The sequence below is a fragment of the Suillus subaureus genome (assembly GCF_016647635.1).
Source record: "Suillus subaureus strain MN1 chromosome Unknown BJ212scaffold_17, whole genome shotgun sequence".
In the NCBI taxonomy this organism is placed as follows: Eukaryota; Fungi; Basidiomycota; class Agaricomycetes; order Boletales; family Suillaceae; genus Suillus; species Suillus subaureus.
Genome location: NW_024538573.1, coordinates 38,907 through 55,403, shown reverse-complemented (window position 1 = coordinate 55,403; position 16,497 = coordinate 38,907). Strand labels below are relative to the sequence as shown.

General features: G+C 46.4%; 6 protein-coding genes across 6 annotated transcripts; 1 reads left to right on the top strand and 5 right to left on the bottom strand.

The window, feature by feature from the left end:
• Positions 1 to 58: 58 nt before the first annotated feature.
• Positions 59 to 1,115, bottom strand: BJ212DRAFT_1447002 (uncharacterized protein; the record flags this gene model as incomplete). Its single annotated transcript, XM_041338335.1, has 3 exons — positions 59 to 85; positions 138 to 755; positions 822 to 1,115. The coding sequence occupies 3 exons, from the start codon at positions 1,113 to 1,115 to the stop codon at positions 59 to 61; spliced, it is 939 nt and encodes a 312-aa protein (XP_041192731.1).
• A 375-nt stretch (positions 1,116 to 1,490) lies between these two features.
• Positions 1,491 to 3,109, bottom strand: BJ212DRAFT_1355490 (uncharacterized protein; the record flags this gene model as incomplete). The annotated part of the gene is made up of 10 exons (XM_041335671.1): positions 1,491 to 1,795; positions 1,848 to 1,896; positions 1,952 to 2,180; positions 2,233 to 2,373; positions 2,436 to 2,495; positions 2,551 to 2,552; positions 2,808 to 2,836; positions 2,892 to 2,930; positions 3,022 to 3,063; positions 3,086 to 3,109. The coding sequence occupies 10 exons, from the start codon at positions 3,107 to 3,109 to the stop codon at positions 1,598 to 1,600; spliced, it is 813 nt and encodes a 270-aa protein (XP_041192730.1). The 3' UTR covers positions 1,491 to 1,597.
• Positions 3,110 to 5,475: 2,366 nt separating this feature from the next.
• On the bottom strand, positions 5,476 to 6,834 carry BJ212DRAFT_1447001 (uncharacterized protein; the record flags this gene model as incomplete). Its single annotated transcript, XM_041338334.1, has 7 exons — positions 5,476 to 5,685; positions 5,745 to 5,836; positions 5,891 to 6,000; positions 6,053 to 6,145; positions 6,206 to 6,301; positions 6,398 to 6,446; positions 6,504 to 6,834. 7 exons carry the CDS (start codon positions 6,832 to 6,834, stop codon positions 5,476 to 5,478), a joined length of 981 nt encoding a protein of 326 aa, XP_041192729.1.
• BJ212DRAFT_201650 (TFIIH basal transcription factor complex subunit SSL1) lies at positions 6,796 to 9,070 on the bottom strand. Its single transcript, XM_041342621.1, has 7 exons — positions 8,565 to 9,070; positions 8,401 to 8,516; positions 8,120 to 8,349; positions 7,967 to 8,072; positions 7,742 to 7,920; positions 7,347 to 7,692; positions 6,796 to 7,292 (listed from the first exon to the last, which is right to left on the bottom strand). The coding sequence occupies exons 1-7, from the start codon at positions 8,718 to 8,720 to the stop codon at positions 7,085 to 7,087; spliced, it is 1,341 nt and encodes a 446-aa protein (XP_041192728.1). The 5' UTR covers positions 8,721 to 9,070; the 3' UTR covers positions 6,796 to 7,084.
• On the bottom strand, positions 9,054 to 11,181 carry BJ212DRAFT_1272397 (cytochrome P450; the record flags this gene model as incomplete). The annotated part of the gene is made up of 11 exons (XM_041331013.1): positions 9,054 to 9,144; positions 9,194 to 9,460; positions 9,507 to 9,531; positions 9,581 to 9,637; positions 9,688 to 9,877; positions 9,981 to 10,121; positions 10,169 to 10,284; positions 10,337 to 10,488; positions 10,546 to 10,734; positions 10,789 to 10,935; positions 10,970 to 11,181. 11 exons carry the CDS (start codon positions 11,179 to 11,181, stop codon positions 9,054 to 9,056), a joined length of 1,587 nt encoding a protein of 528 aa, XP_041192727.1.
• Positions 11,182 to 16,117: 4,936 nt separating this feature from the next.
• Positions 16,118 to 16,483, top strand: BJ212DRAFT_1480986 (uncharacterized protein; the record flags this gene model as incomplete). Its single annotated transcript, XM_041340190.1, has 2 exons — positions 16,118 to 16,180; positions 16,235 to 16,483. 2 exons carry the CDS (start codon positions 16,118 to 16,120, stop codon positions 16,481 to 16,483), a joined length of 312 nt encoding a protein of 103 aa, XP_041192726.1.
• Positions 16,484 to 16,497: the final 14 nt, after the last annotated feature.

The window sequence follows — 16,497 nt, the reverse complement described above, 5'->3', positions numbered from 1 at the left end:
ATGCAAGAGTGTACACGGAGGTGTACGTCGTAGGGAGGATGAAATCAACCGGAGTCGATCATTCAAAAGGATTCGTGCGTCCAGCCTGAAGCAAACCCGTCAGTACAGTCAACAGCCTGAGTTAGAGTCTTTCACACCTGGTTGTCCCCTCCCCGGTCTGGTCCTTCGCTGCATCCACATAACCAGTCGTGCCACCATCTCACCTCCTGCTCGGGTTCTATGGGTTCCTGACGCAACATTGGTGGAGGTGTGGGATTCATGGGAGCCATGCGTGGTCTAGTCCCTTTAGGTGGTGGTGTTAAAGGCGGCGGTAACCCTAGCGGTTGTGGGGGAGAAACAAGTGTTGACATCGGAGGGAGCGTGGCTGCCCGTGATGAGTGCATACGCGAGTCCGAGTCAAAAGTTTCGGTCATCACTCTAGACCGCTTCCTCGTATCAACGAAGGGAGTCGACTCTGGGGAGACAAACCCTGGTTCCATTTCAGATGGGTGTATGAACGGATTCGCAGTTGTAGGCGGGCTCTGATCGATGTCGTCGAGTGGGACTACGTCGATGGAGTCTCTAGATTGAAGAGCTCGATGATCACCCAGCCCTCCTGTAGATGATCTGACTGATGGCCGCTTCGAAAGGAGCACGCTTGCCCTGCGTGTTACTTCTCCAAGTAAAGACGGACCGCCTGCGCCTCTATTAGCCTGCGTAGATTCTCGCGCAGCTCTCCGTCGTTCACGGTCAGCCAACTCCCATCGACGTAGGTTCTGCCAGGATGGAAGTAGCGTTTCAATGATCCGAGTATGTTATGGGCGAGAGCGAAAATAGCGCACCTCTTCCACTCGTCGCGTCTCGGCTGCATCGTCATTTGTAGGAGGGTATGACTCTGAGCTAGGGTTCTCTATGGTATCTTCGTCCAGCTGCTTTTCTTTCCCCTTCTCTGTGCTCGTACTTGAACGTGGTGGTGAAATATCTTGCGAGTCTCGCTGGTCATTATCCTGGGACCATAAGTGAGCATGACTGAGATCCTCTTCCAGGGTTGGGGGTGAATTAGAGGGCATGTTGCCAAGTGCAATTGAAGAGGACGGAGGAGAAGACACCATGGAAGAAGACACCATTGATGACATCCGCGTTGTTCGTGGCCGTCTGTAGGGTGTTGATTGAGAAATTCGACTGATCTTCAAGTTGACTCTAAAGCCCTGCAGAAACGACAACTGAATAATAGCTTAATTTCTCATATGCACAGAAACCGGAAAATTAATCTCGCCCGGAGAAACAAAGAGCTTGTGATAATTTTAGCTACTTGTCAAGAGCACATCAGCCGCGTATGCTTAGTGAGACCCCCGGAAGCTCCCTATCATGTTCGGCTGTCAAGACCCTCCCACAAATACTATGGCATGTTCTGTGACAAAGGTAGTCACAGCGGTAGTGTGACAAGGCACGTGTTCATGTCGTGAGTCGGGCCGACCTGTGATGCACATTGCCATACATCACAAGGGTGCTGATGTGGAGAATCCCGATTGATAAATCTCCATAATACATCAAATCACTGATGAATCACTATATTGATATATCCTGTTGTTCTAGCTATGTATGTATCAATATAACACTACGGACTGACACCCGAGTCCATTTCGTGCTGCTCCAATACCGGTGGCGAAGTCCAACAAACGCAATCCTCGAACGTCGTACTGACATGTACACAGTTGTCGTTGGCATGCGTTTCCCAAATGCTGATGATGAGACGTGGCACGAGAATGAATGGCGCAGTATCGTTGAACAACAGTATGAGATACATCACTACTATCTGTGTATGCTTGCATTAGAGCAGATCTCTCTAAAATCACGGGAGATCATACTGGAAGGTTGGCCCACAATATCGCCGTGAAGAGTTGACTTGCCAAATTCCTAGCGTGACTTAATGAATGCTTTCAGAGAACACACCAAACAAAGGGGAACTTACATGACAAAGTATATGATATGATATCGGACGATCATGACCACATAGGTGTTAGGCTTCATGCAAAGTTCCTTCCGTTCTTTCAGGTGGTTCCAGAGGGTGGCGATGGCGAGAACAACCAGTAAAATATCATAGCATATGATGGGGATGGAAGCAAATATCGCAGGCATAGGCCCAATGTGGAATAAAGCCCCGCAGTACTTGATGTTTGGAGTTATTATTATTTCTTGCACTATGCACTAAGGCATCAGCTTGCACAGAATTTGATCAAAGTAGAAATTTACCTGAGATCGCTGAGGGTCGACTCCATAAAAATATATCCACCGCTATGTAGAGCGCAACGACTGGTAGGAACAACCCCAGTAGAACATAAAGTATGTATTTGGATTGGTTGTATAGGGCGTAAAGACGCCAAATGAGAATAACTGCAAATGCAAAATGAGTACGCACAAATGTGCGAGAATGTATGCATATAACCGTGACGTACCTTTCGTCAAGGCAGAATATGCAGAAATTCCCCATTGCATAAACAGAAATATACCGTAACCTATTTCAATTTCATGATGAGCAAAGCTAGTTTCAGTTGATTACGACATACTCACAACTAAACAAGAGGTCAGCAGCAGATCAGGCCTTGCTGTAAAACGAAATTCTGACGTACGGCTAAATCTGGGTCAACTTGAAATTCTTCAAAGAAAGATATACTCACTGCTTCAGGTATATAAAATAGACCTCCCCCTAGTGCTGGTCAGTTAATGAGGGCTCCATTGGTATCACGTCACGTACAGCAGGCGCAAATCCTAGACGCCAGCGTCAACATACAATATATCATCTGAAGGATACAATCACCGCGACGTACATTACAACCAAAATGCCAAAATATCGAACCTGACATAGTAACAAAATGGGAAACCATGAAGCACTTTGGCAGGGTGGAACTTACAGCAAGGTATAGATATGTCATCACTGACCATTGTCTTTCCTGTATATCCAGTCAGTTTCGGACCTTAATTTCGTTTGGGTTGAGCTCTAACCCAAACAAACGTGACCTGTGATAATATGATCATGAGTACTCGACGAAGACAAGATGAACTTCTCATCACCTCTTTCTCAAACTGAAGCACTAGATAATATTACGCTCAGCCGCATTGCAAAGTTCATGAAAGCTACTGACTGTACTCATAGGATATTACAGTAATGATTGCAACTGGAAAATGATGAAATTCAGCACAATGATTCATTTCCAATAAGGCCGACGAACCTGAGATATTGTTATTCCAGTCGAAAGCGTAGAGAGATTCTTCTAGTTCCGACATGAAACTATGCAGATCAGATGGCGAATTCAAAGAGTGGGGGATAGTCTGCTGATCACCAACATGCAATATTTATAGGGCAGGCCATCAGAATCTCGTTAACTTCAAGTTGTAGTAAGGGTCGTGAACTTGTGGTGTCCTAATAAAAATCGTGCCGAGCTTGCGGCACCATTTAATGTCACGAATCAAGTACTGTCCTCAATAATTTGCTACCAACGGAAGGTCCAACGGGAAAGTCGTACGACGTACGTATATCGATGATCACACGACTGACAATTTGAAGGGTCACCCTGCGTCACTGGGGCCGAGAAACTATCCCATGATGAACTCTTCAACGATACCACGTGCACGCCATTGATATTTTGCGCTCTGTCTGATCAGTGACTATTAGCATTTGGGATATACATGCCAACGAAAACTGGATTCTTGTCATTCGAGAATCGTGCATGTTGGACTTCGCTACCACAGCACGAGACCTCACGTATATGATTTTGCCATGCTAGTTCCGAAATCAGGCTCAAGTCAGGACCGAGGTGTGCACTCACGCTTCAAGTATTCAAACCCCAGCCCTGGCAAGGTCCCCTAGTAACTTACTTCGAGTAAGTATATCAGCGCCGATCCTGTATGTCCGTGCTCTATCTGATTATGCAGCATAGCATGATTTACTCCACTGGCAGAGGACACTCATGGCTCGTGACTCTACCCTCTCAGTTCCCAGTGCCGCCCCTATCGCCCCTGCTCTCCGTTCTCACCTCGAGGGTCATGCAGGCCGTCGTTTCTGTTCTCCAAATAGTCAAGTTACTCATATTCTCATAAATGTCAGATAAGGTACTTCCTTGATTGCAGTTATCTTCCTCAAAGATATCGTAACCATGTCTTTCCAAGAGATCACTTTGCCGTACGGACGTCAACTTGCACATGTTAAGGGCCTACAAACATTTCGCTTAGTATTGGGAGGTTCGATCTCAGATCATGCACTTGCTTGTCAAGGTTATATGAATGGTGGTGGGACTTGATTCCATGTTTTCCAGGGTAGATAAGCACCGCCCTTACTACCTAAGCAACTTAAGACAGTGACAGACAGAATCAAGCCCGAGAAGCAGTTACAGTCACCCGAGCCCTGTACTGGGGGTCGGCCCGCACATACCGTCGGACCTGGCGCGACGGCAGCGCCCAACCTGGCACCCTAGTTGGCATATATTGCCCTGCTCTTCTGGGCGCCTTCCCGCGCTGCCGCCACCCCCTGCACCGTACCATCGCCGGTGTACAGCTCCCTGCATGGCGTACCTAGGCTTGCGTGTTCCTATGCTGTTCCCTGCCAGTGATGGGTCTCGTCATTTCCCGCTACCTGTCTCTTTTGCATCAATTTTTGTCTTTCTTTCTCCTGTCTCATCGCATTAGTCTCACCGGCTGTTCCTGCTTGTAACACATGCCTCCCCCCCTTCCCTAGAACTTCTATTGCCCACCGTCCCGTCCTAGTTGTGCTCAACAATGCATATCATTGGCTTTCGGACCGTCCGAGGATACTGAACCATGTATAGTACGTGTTTCTCTGATTTGACGAATTGAGTAGAAAAGCATGTGAGCTGGTCCTGCTGCCGCCAAATGCACTCGCTTGTTGCTCAGTGCTGATACCTACTTAGGCTCTGCTACGCTCCAAGCATACTGTCATACATGCGATTTGTTCAGTTGTGCATCTTCCCCTGCCTGCCGTTACCTTACCGTACCGTTGTAATCTGTTGCACTTCCAGTGGTCAAATAATAAGATTCTCCCATTTGCATTTGTTGTAACCACATCCCAAATCACATTTTCTGATGTTGCTGTAATGACAGCTTTGAGCGGTTATCCCGTGAGAGGTATTTCAGTATAGACCATACTCTGAGTCTATAATTAACTTTTTTTAACAAATGAACTATTTTTGTAGGACTTTTGCTCGTGTATTCAATCCAGGGCTCACGCGTCACATAGAAAGCGCTGAAACATTAGACCAACCACTTATTTTTGTCCGTCCTAATAGCTAGCTAGTCGGCACAGCCAATAATTAAGGTTCGATCTAGGTATATAAGGGGATGTGATTGGGATGGTTGAATATAAGATGGGAAGAGATCAGTCAATCCGTGGTGAAAGATTGTCCCCGTTGACATATAAGAGAGTCAAGTTCTAGCGCCTATGCACGATACCCACACCTACCGCTGACCCGCTTGCATCATTATCTAATCATATTCGCGCCCGTTATCATCTGACAGGCATTGCTGTCGCAGCCCGCTCGACTTGTGGACCGAGTGCTGGATCATCGGCGTCGACGACTCTTCCGATCCAGCGCGACTGCATACTGTGCTCCGGTTGCTGTTGCCGTTGCCGAGAGACAAGATGGAGGTGCGAGCAATTTCCTTCATTTGCATAATGCTCTGACGCAAGGCATTCTACACAACATACATATTAGAGAGACGGTATCAAAGATACGGGGTCACAGATCACTTACCTGTTCGAGCCAGTACTGGAGGCGCTTCTCACGTTCCTGGTCGCGTTGACGGCGGTGAATCAGAAACAAGGCAATTAGAGTGGCAAACATGCCTAGCAATCCGACCCTCGTGTCAGAGTTCAAATATTTAAAATATTGGGGCTGACCTCCGAAGATACCAACTCCGACCATGACATACACCCAGATCCCAAAGTGTTTTGGCGAGTCAGCACCTCGACCACAAACGCCTTTTTTCAAGCAGTTAAATGACAAACATCTGGGCGTCCAGTCAATATCACGGTGCATCCTACATCGAACTCAAGACATACTCTTTGTCTGCATCACAGGTCTCCTCGAGTTGCTTTGTCTTGATGCAAACCAACGACTGCGAGTCGCAATACGATCCAATTTGACAGTTGCCTCTGGAAAAGGAGATGAGCACCGCGCGCAGAAGGTCAGGGGCATGCTACAATCCTACCCACCGTGACACGATATCAACGAACTCGTTAGTTCCCGCATAAGCGACGTAGGCAGTGTTCTCGACTTCACAAGGCTGGCCGACCGTGACATTTGCCCACCTAAATCCACAATCAGCATAGTCATCCAATACAAATTTTCGACTCACATGCAGACGTTATTCAGACAGACGGAGCCATTTACGTTGCGGCCAGTACTGTGAGGTATCAGCCAATTCCTGCCAATTTGGAGGCGGCTCGCATTGGTCTGTGCAGGTGAACAAGGAGTCAGCGAACATCATCACATGAGTTCCATAAAGCTCACCATCACGATTCAGCTGGCATGGACTATCAACAGGTAGCCAAGGCTGACACGCATCGCTCTCGTCGGGACAAAATTGCCCAGAAGGACATCTTGGTGGTATGTAGGCATCTGGTAGATATCCAAATGGATATTGGTCCTTTCTGCAGCCCTTCAGTTCACAAGTGCCCTGCGACGAGCAGTATGTTTGTGCGTCGCAATCGCTATGAAATTGATATGTGCCGAATTGGAGGCGGTTGTTACCAATGGTGCAGTTTTCGCCTTTGGATTGACTGCCAGCGTAAACGAAGGTGTTCCAAGAAGAAAAAAAGAGTGTAAGAGATAGTAACAGCATAACAGCGGAGGAAGTCGAGAACAAGGAGAAGAGAAACACAAAAGTATCGAGTTACTTAAAGTTCAACGTTGAAGACCGCACCCCATTTACGTCAATCCGAATTGCTGGGACCGATCTAGTTCCGCCACGAAGCAAGCTTAACTCCATCAATCTTTACTACTAGATAAGAGTCCGACAGCCATTTTTTTGTAATTTGTCGTTTGCATTGCTGCAGTGAATCAGTAGTAACAGATTTGTACATCGTACTATACTACTTGCCACATCCTGGGCAGCAATGGATAACATCGTGAACGAATACATCGCACTCTGTACAGAAATCATTGTGACAATCGGGGCAGCGGTACCGACCCCAGGGACTGATACCCTCTGAAGTTGCCGCAGTTGACGCGGAGGTCGAAAACATCCTTGCACAGGCGTGGCAAGCAACCGTTGACTCGGACTCGCCTTCCATCGACGTTCTGGGATTGACAGCGTCGATGATAAAAAAATAAATCTACGAGAATGCCACTTACACAGCTTCATACGGTTTTACCGGGAACAAATGATGATAGCTTCGTGCCAAGTGGGGTGAGCTCACGATCATGAGTCCACAGATGTCGCAGTCGGTCGGAACATCGCACACTTTCGCCATACATCTCGGACACAAGAAGCCTTCGTTCTTCATGTCCGAATGACAGGCGCATAAGCTTGGTGGTGAGGAATCAGGAAGTCGAGTAGGAAATCCCATCATCATCAAGTCGGCAGCTGGGTTTGCCCCTGGACCTCCTGCGCGAACGACAGCTCGTTGTGCAGGAGGTGGAACGAGCTCAAACAAGATATCTTTGAAGTGTCCCTCGTTCATGGCCACGCCAAATTGACCTGACCTATGGATGAATCAACATATTTTACATAAAATATTACTACTTACCACCAGTCTTGTCACATAGATCCCTGGAGATCTTCATTTCTGCAGCAAGTGCGACAACTGATATGCGTATTTTGTTCTTTACGCAGGCATCTAGGGTGTCGTGAATATTTCCAGGGTCGCATGTCGTCAGAGAGCCAAAGATGATGAGGATCTCTCGAGAAGAGTGAGTTGGCAAGTGACTGCATAAATCAAAAATAAGTTCGAAGTGCTAAGGAACTGATGTACCTCATGCTACTCCGTGCCATCTCGATGGCATTTTGAAGGCTTGGCTCTCCCGTGGGCTCAAGTCGAGTTCTATCGCTGAGACATTTGAGGACATCTTGCGGATTGCCTGATAAAATGAATATATTACTCGATGATTTATCCTGCAGAACTTACCAGACATCTCCCCGATCCTTTCGCCAATACCGGCACGCATACCAACGACGCCAATCTGTCCCAGAGGATTCTGGTCGAACCACTCAACCACAAATTCCTTTGCGTACTGAAGCATGAGATCAAAGCGAGTCGGACGCATATCACGGTCCATCATCGCTGCTGAAAGGTCGAGCAGGAGAACCAGATGTCGGATGATCGCACGGCGGATAGCAGCAGCGGGTGCAAGCAACCTGGTTCACTGGGTCAGAAAAACTATAATGGGAGACGTGGAATGGATGGACCTCCTTCGCCTCCCCCGCGCCATTAGATCCTCCACCGCGCCCTGAAGACTTCCAGCCTCGTCCTCCTGCACAGTGTCCCATGAACGCGTATAGGATGCCTCCCAGGTGTAAGCTTGCTGTAAAAATATGAGTATAGCTCCGTGACGAAATGCTGCCTTGCTGACCTCCTTCGCTTTTGCCTTGCCTTTGTCCTTCTTGCGCTTGTCAGTAGTTTTGCCTTTTCCCTTTCCCTTCCCGCGGTGTTCAACATCACCGAGCATGGAGATGTCGGAATCAGAATCTACGTCCATGAAGTTATCATCTCGATTCCTGGGTGCCATGGCTGAAGCTACAATCTTTCGTGACGTGGGGAAACGAAGTCTTGCAGAGTCCAAAGATCAATACATGCATGAATAGAAAGAGATGACTAGGTCGTCGGAAAGAAATCATCTTGCGGCGGCTCGGTGGCAATTGGCCTCAAAATACTGTACAACTGCTTGTAGTAGGCTATACTTCGTTTTGTTCACGTTTATATCGCGACTATACAATTTCAGCGCTCGGCACTACTCATACCTCCTACAAAGACAGTACAAAGATGTGGTACGACAAGATCAGGACTCGCTACTGCCTGTATACCAATACATACACATCATGATTCATCAATACAGAACAAGCTAAACAGATACCCCGATCAAATGTTGCAAGGTCGTGATATCCATATCCGCATTCCGCGGAGTGATACTGCAAGGGAATGGCAAAGGTCGTCTAACAGCCAAAAATCAGTAAGCCATCTCTCCAGTTAAACACCACGTACACAGTAAGCCCTCCATGCCAGTGTGGCTCGAACTCAATCTCTCTACCAGTCTCGTCTTTGGCCCTGGAAAAATTGAATACTGCAAGCATACCGACCATGGCAGACCATATAGAAGCTTCGGCGAGGTGGCGACCAGGGCAAATTCGTCGTCCAAATCCCCACACAAAACTCACAGTATCGTCTGTCAGAGTGCCGTCTGGGTTGAGGAAACGGTCAGGATTGAATTCGGACGCATTTGCGTATTTATCTTCGTTGTGGCACATTGCCCTAATAAAGATTAAGTGGCAAACCACAGAACAATTGATGTTCGTACCAAACATTCGGGGTGACTGTAGCACCTGTGCTGCGAATGAACATGGACTCCAGGATGAGAAGAAACTCGCACACCTTTGGGTATGTAATAGCCTTCGTAAATGTCGCTTTCGACAGCAGCATGCATGATTGCTGTAATAGATCAATAATCCAGTTCCGTTGTGCTGAGGCGAGCGACGCACCAAGAGGGAAAACTGGGCGCCACCGCATGCACTCCCGTAAAATGGCGTCAATGTAGGGCAAGGATGGGCGATCGTGGAATGTTGGCAGTCTCTTTGGGCCGACCACACTATCAACAAGTTTGTGCGCTTTCTGCTGTACATCTGGGTGCAGAATCATTACCAGCACGAAATTCATCAACACAGCAGCTGTCTAGTAGTTGTCAGCGTTGGGTCGAATCACTGGCTGCTGCTTTCGGCTTACCGTCTCAGTGCCAGCTGGTCAGTGACAGTCTCATTCAGCCTGTCAAATTTACAATGAAAGGCATTTGCTCACCCCCAAAAGCGGTCGCTGCAGATTCCTTTACCGCTTTCTTCTTCCAGGCATAATCGCCGTAGCCCTGATCAAGCTCCAGCAAATGGTCAACGACCATGCAAGGAGAAACGGATCCCGTAGCCTGAAAAGAACTTGAGAACAAAACATCTCACGAAATGTAGCGCTTACCAGACCACGCTCCGTGTGCGCAAATGGATTTTCCAAGCTTTCTATGGCCAATTCCTTGGCTAAGGGTGCAACTCTCTTGAGGCGCATACCAGGGAGCCAAGAGGGGAGGCGAAGAACTGCAAATTAGACGGTAAGAAACTGCTGTATACGATGAACGACCGGGCGTACGGAAAGGGAAAACACCAAAAACGGCAGCTACCTCCGGTCTCATTTCTTTCAGTGTAATATCCAGACCCATGGTTGCGCGCTCAATCATGTAGTCATGACGTCGTGCTGCATCATACGAGTACACGGCAGACATGATGACTGAACCTGAATAGCTGGGGGACTGTTTCAATACTAAGGTACTGGGTAGATGCGCATAGAGATCCACCCACACTGCAAAATGTTTCGGGTAGTCCAAAGGATCTTCTAGGAGGTTCAATAAAAGGTCATGACTTTTCGTTACTTGCATGGGCCGCACATTGGGGACTGCATCTTGTCGGAAGGACTGGTGAAGAATTTTCCGCTGAAGCCGCCATCTGCTACCGTATTGCATAAAGGCGGTGGTATAGTCGGTGCCAAATCTAAGAATTCATGACTAATTAACAAGAATACTCGAAAATTCGAATAATTCATACAATTCATTGGTTGCGATCTCTGGTCGGTCAGAGTAATTATGTGAGCGATGTTCAAGGAGGTCTCTTGCAACTCGCTCAGAGTTGATGACGATGTTATCCTGACCAAAAAGCCGAGTATATACCACGTCGCCTAGGAAACATTGGTTACTCATGGTGGCCTGCATTCTGTGGGATAACCAACTTGCCATATCGATTGCTCCATGCCTTGTAGGTAAGCCAAGGGGCAGTCACATCAACTGCCAGTGCGCTGCCTAGGATTGGGAGTAAAGGTGGACCCGGTGGTAATTTACCACTGTGAGGCAACTTTGGTTTGGTAAAGTAGCTTCTGAGTGCCAAGCTGATGGCAAAGGCGGCAAGAACTACTTCAAGCCCTCCCGTGAGGAGGTCCAACATAGTAAGGTTGATAATACAGAGTGAGTGGCCTGTGGTGCGTGAAGCTGAGGGGTCTTTTATATTGACAAACACAAAACGAGCCCCAATTTGAAGTGCAGATCGCCTGATCAAGTTGAAGTGATGCAATTCCCGATAATTTTCGAATGAGCAACATTTATTATCCGAGCCGCCGGAAATGCGTGCTTATATATGTTAGATATGGCCAAGTACTAAAGACTACTCCAGTGGCTATATATATCTAACATATATAAGCACACATTTCCGGCGGCTCGGATGACAAGTGTTACTCGTCCGAAAATTATCGGGAATTGCACATCATCTTTGCACGGAGACGCCCTTTGAAATCCCTGTTCGGTTCGGAAACGACCGAAAAAGGGTGGTAAGTGACCTTGCGGAACAAGGTTTATCGGGATGGTACTGAGTGTTTCCCTCCCTTCTTCCCTCCCTTCGGAGCGGTTTCCACTTTTTTTAAGCATGGACAGGTCGTGGATTGGCAGTGCGGTCGGAGTAGATAAGATACAAGGCAGCAGCGCAACAGGATTATCAACCATTCAACAAGCACAAGCACAAACAAACATGCGTTGTAAGCATCCAGCTTACACCCTCCACCCTAGCGAGCAGTAGCCTCTCATTCTCCTAACCAGACATCCAGGACTTCTGGTTCCTCCAGCTCTCTCCTTGATAGCCATTCATCTGCCTCCAGTCCTTCTCCCTGCCATCTCACCAGGTATTGTGTACCCCTTCCACAGCATTGTTTGTCAATGATCTTCTCCATGAAGCATGTAATGACAAGTGAGACCAAACAAACACATAATTTTTTCCCATGTTATCCTTGAACCTGAGTCAACATCATCAATTTGAAACTAGTAAAAATACAAGGTGTCTGCTGAAACTGAGAAACATGAGAAACATGAGATAGTAAGTTGTGGTTATGAGCAGAGTAGAGATGAGATGTTGAGTAGAATCTTTCTTGTTATTTCAACTGACTCCTAGCTAAAATACCAATATGATATATATCAATGTTCTGCTGGTCACTGACCACAGTATTCATTCAGTGAATGCAAAGGGTGGGAAAGTCACTGGCTGTTGGCAACATTCACCTGACTGTGAATTTATAGGGTGCCATGAGTCCTTGGTTTCCTTATATAGATTGCAGATGATAGTAAGTGCAGTGCTTACTATTGTGCATTGTAATGATAATCCATGCTGAGTCCTCATGTCTCATCTATATAGTATCTTTCATGGCTCTCAACATAGAATCCAGCACCTGCTCTTTTTACTCAGTCTCCACCTGCTCTTTTGTTTGTTCTCTATTATTGGAACTGTCTTATTGACTCAAGTCACAGTGGCTACTATTGGCAAGAAAAAGATTCATAGTACCAGTTAGGGCTGGTGGTGGGCAGAGTTTATAGAACACCCTGGCTATGAGAGCTCTGAACCAGCATCAATGGTCCAGCAAAAGGCCAAAGTAATCTGTACTAGAATACTTGAATGTCATGTCATAGCAGAATGAGTTTGTGATGAGTGCAGGGTACAACTGGGATTGTGGGATCATGCATGAGACAAGTGTACAATCACAGGAGCAGGTAAAGCCATCTCAAGTATTATCTAGCTATCACTAATGCTCACTATTATAGTATAGGCTACTGGGCAGCAGGATCTGCAATGGGTCTGGTTTGTTGCCTGGCCTAGAACAATGATGACCCACATTTGGGACTGACCTACAGTGGCTCAAAAAAGTGTCTCAATGTTTGTGACTTTTCATGTAGTTTCTTTATCATGAGCCAGGGTGTGAGAATATGACTAAGCCATAGGGAGGTGTGGGAAAGCTCTGCCTCTAAGCTTTAAGTTTGATCCCTCTAGCATGAGAAAATTATATCATGAAGTGAAGATATGGTTCATTTAATTTGATGACTCATTGAGACACTTTTTTGACTTTCAGTTTGACCAACACAATCTCTATAATTCTGGTACTTGGTTTTTCCTCCTGTTGCTCTAATTACTTCTGCCACTCTTCTATGCATACTATCTATCAATTTGAGGCATTTCCTCATCAACAATATTGCCCCACTCTGCTGCAACTCTCTCCCACAGCTGAAATAGCCCCTATTGTTATTATCATCAGCTTTTCTAATCTGTATACCAGGCAGATTGCTACTAAAACTGGTCTGAGCAGGGTTGCTATCATTAGGATCATAAAAAAGTCATTCCAGATAAGAAAAATATCAAATTAAATTGTCCTTTCGAGCTTACATCATATAACAAAAAATCTCTTGTTCATAATATTCCAACTAGGCAGGCTGCCAAAGCTACTCAAGCCACCAAATTCATTAATTACATCATCTACACTGCTCTCTCCACTCAAATAGTCAGGGGGACTCTTAAGGCAGCCAATCTTAAAGCTGTAAACAGGCAGAAAAGCCTTTCCTGTCTTCAGCCTATATGGGAAGGAGATTAGCCTTTGCTTTAAAGCCTCAATATTGGACCATTGAGGACTGGAATAGGACTACCTAGTCAGATGAGACAAAAATCAATAGGATGGGGCCAGATGGCTAGGACTATATGTAATGAAATGCAGAAGAACTAGAAGAAAGAAAGGTCAAGAAAACACTAAAGTATGGAGTAGGAAACTTGATGGTATGGTGTTGTATGAGGTGGAAGGGAGGATGAATGCAAAGCAGCACATTTCAATTTTGAAAAAGTATCTGCTCAGAAGCATGCAAGAATCAAGAATTAATGAAGAAAACATTACCTTCTAACAAGACAATGACCCTAAGCATACTTCAAGTTGACCATAAAATGGTTTGAAAACTATGGTATCAGTGTTCTATCATGGCAAGTCCAGTCCTCAGACCTCAACCCTATTAAACAGCCCTGGTAATTACTCAAGATATCACTTGCAGTCTATCAAGATCCTCAATAGGGGCTATTTCAACTGTGGGAGAGAGTTGTAGCAGAGTGGGACAAGATTGTTGATGAGGAATGCCTCACATTGATAGATAGTATGCATAGAAGAGTGGCAGAAGTAATTAGAGCAACAGGAGGAAACACCAAGTACCAGAATTATAGAGATTGTGTTGGTCAAACTGAAAGTCAAAAAAGTGTCTCAATGAGTCATCAAATTAAATGAACCATATCTTCACTTCATGACATAATTTTCTCACGCTAGAGGGATCAAACTTAAAGCTTAGAGGCAGAGATTTCCCACACCTCCCTATGGCTTAGTCATATTCTCACACCCTAGCTCATAATACAGCAATTACACAAAAAGTCACAAACATTGAGACACTTTTTTGAGCCACTGTATGCAATCATCTGACAGATGATCCATGTTGCAATGGCATACCTGTCCCACTTTCAATTCACCAACCCACTGGTCCAGGGGAGGAGTGTATGGCTCGTTATCACAACAACTCAGGATGCATCTATGCTTTTAATGAGCCAAACACCTTTGAGCATATGAAGGCTTGTGACTATGAGGATCATTGTACACATAATGTGTACTATCCATTTGCAGACAGGGAGGAATGGGAGTTAGCCAAATTTCTTAGCAACTGTCATGTCCCACAATCTGGACTCATATTCCATAATATTCCCATGCCTTCCAAGCCTACATCCAGACCTCATATCCAACTCATTGCCAGATCCCCTTCCGCTGTGTGCTCCACACCTCAGTAGGATCGACTCCGCTCCAGATTTACCCCTGAGCTCCGGACCTCTGGATCCTCACTGCTAGCCTGATCCATACCACCCTATGCACACTCCATCCAGCAAGACATCCGGACTTCACCTCGTCTCAGATTCCAGACTATATCCACCTCATCTTCCAGATCCCCAGATCTCTGGACCTCCAGATATTGACTCCAGACCTATTCCCACCCTCTGTCCAATATCCTGCACCTATCCCCATTTAGGCATCTCTGCCTTTCCAGCTTTTGGTTACCTCCTGTTCCATCTTGCTTATTGATCCTTGTACAAGTCTTCATCTCTGAGTTCATTTAGTTATGTTCTGTCTTACTTACTAATGTGTTTCCACATGCTCGTACATAGTCCTGCTCCTTTGCTTACTGATCCCCTCAGATATTCTCCAGTATATAACCCCTGTAGATACTCCTGTAGTTTCCTTAGTTTGAATATCATCTTGGACTTTGCTCTACTTGCCCAATCCCCTCTTGGACTTTGGTCCACCTAAGTCTGTCCTACTCATCAGGCCTAGGGATTGATTCCCTAGGCTGGAGCTTTGCCTTTCTGGCACTTACCCCCCCTCCAGACTTAGGTCCAATCCCTGTTCTCTCTGACTCTACCTTAGGGTAGTCTACCTCTGTTTGCTTCTACCTTGGACTTCATCTGATGTAGCCCCTATTCCTTCTGGACCTCTGGACCTCCTGTCTTTTATACCTCCAGACCTCCTGTCCCTCATACCTCCGGGCATCCTGTCCTTCGGATGTTCCACCCTCTGTACCTTTGGACATTCCGTCCTCCTAACCCTTGAACATCCTATCCTCCTGTCCTTCGTACCTTCAGACATCCTGTCCTTCTGTCCTCTGTCCTCCTGTCCTCCTGTCCTTTGGACCTTTGGACCTCCCATCCTCCTGTCCTCCTGTCCTCCTGTCCTCCTGTCCTCCTGTCCTTTGGACCTTTGGACCTCCCATCCTCCCATCCTGTTTCCTGTAGAAGTATTACCTTGCAGTAGGAACTCTCCTAAACACTTCCTGCATTCCTCTGGAACTCTCCCACACTCCTCCAGACATTTCCCACGCTCCTCCAGAAGTCCTCTAGCACTCCACCAGAGTAGCCAGCCTCCAGAAGTCCTCCAGACTTCATCAGACTATCATTGGACCTCATATGAAATGAAGGGCATATACTCAGGTAAGGGGCACAGTGTATGAGCTGAGGCCAAGCCCCTCTGAGTCAGTCTCTCTCTCCCTTGAGCAACATGGTTCTTAACAGCAACAATCTTAACCAGGGTCAGATAACTCAGTTTTTGAAGTTATCATGGGTCAGTCAGCCTCAATGACTACATGCCAAATTACAACTGACAACTTACAAGCAGGTGAAGTCACAAGCACAGAAAGCACTGGCATATACATCTGCTCAACAAATGTTCACTTTCATGGATGCCCTGCCAAAGGGACCAAAGTGGCGCTGTACAACTATTCATACTGAAGGTTACATTACCGCTCATCCTGTACACTTGATCTGGCATGACACTTTGGAGGTTATGCACCACATTTTCAGTAACCCAGGATTCACCAATGACATGGAGTTTGATCCATATGAGATCAAGGTCAACAGAGAATGAGAGTATGGTGAGTG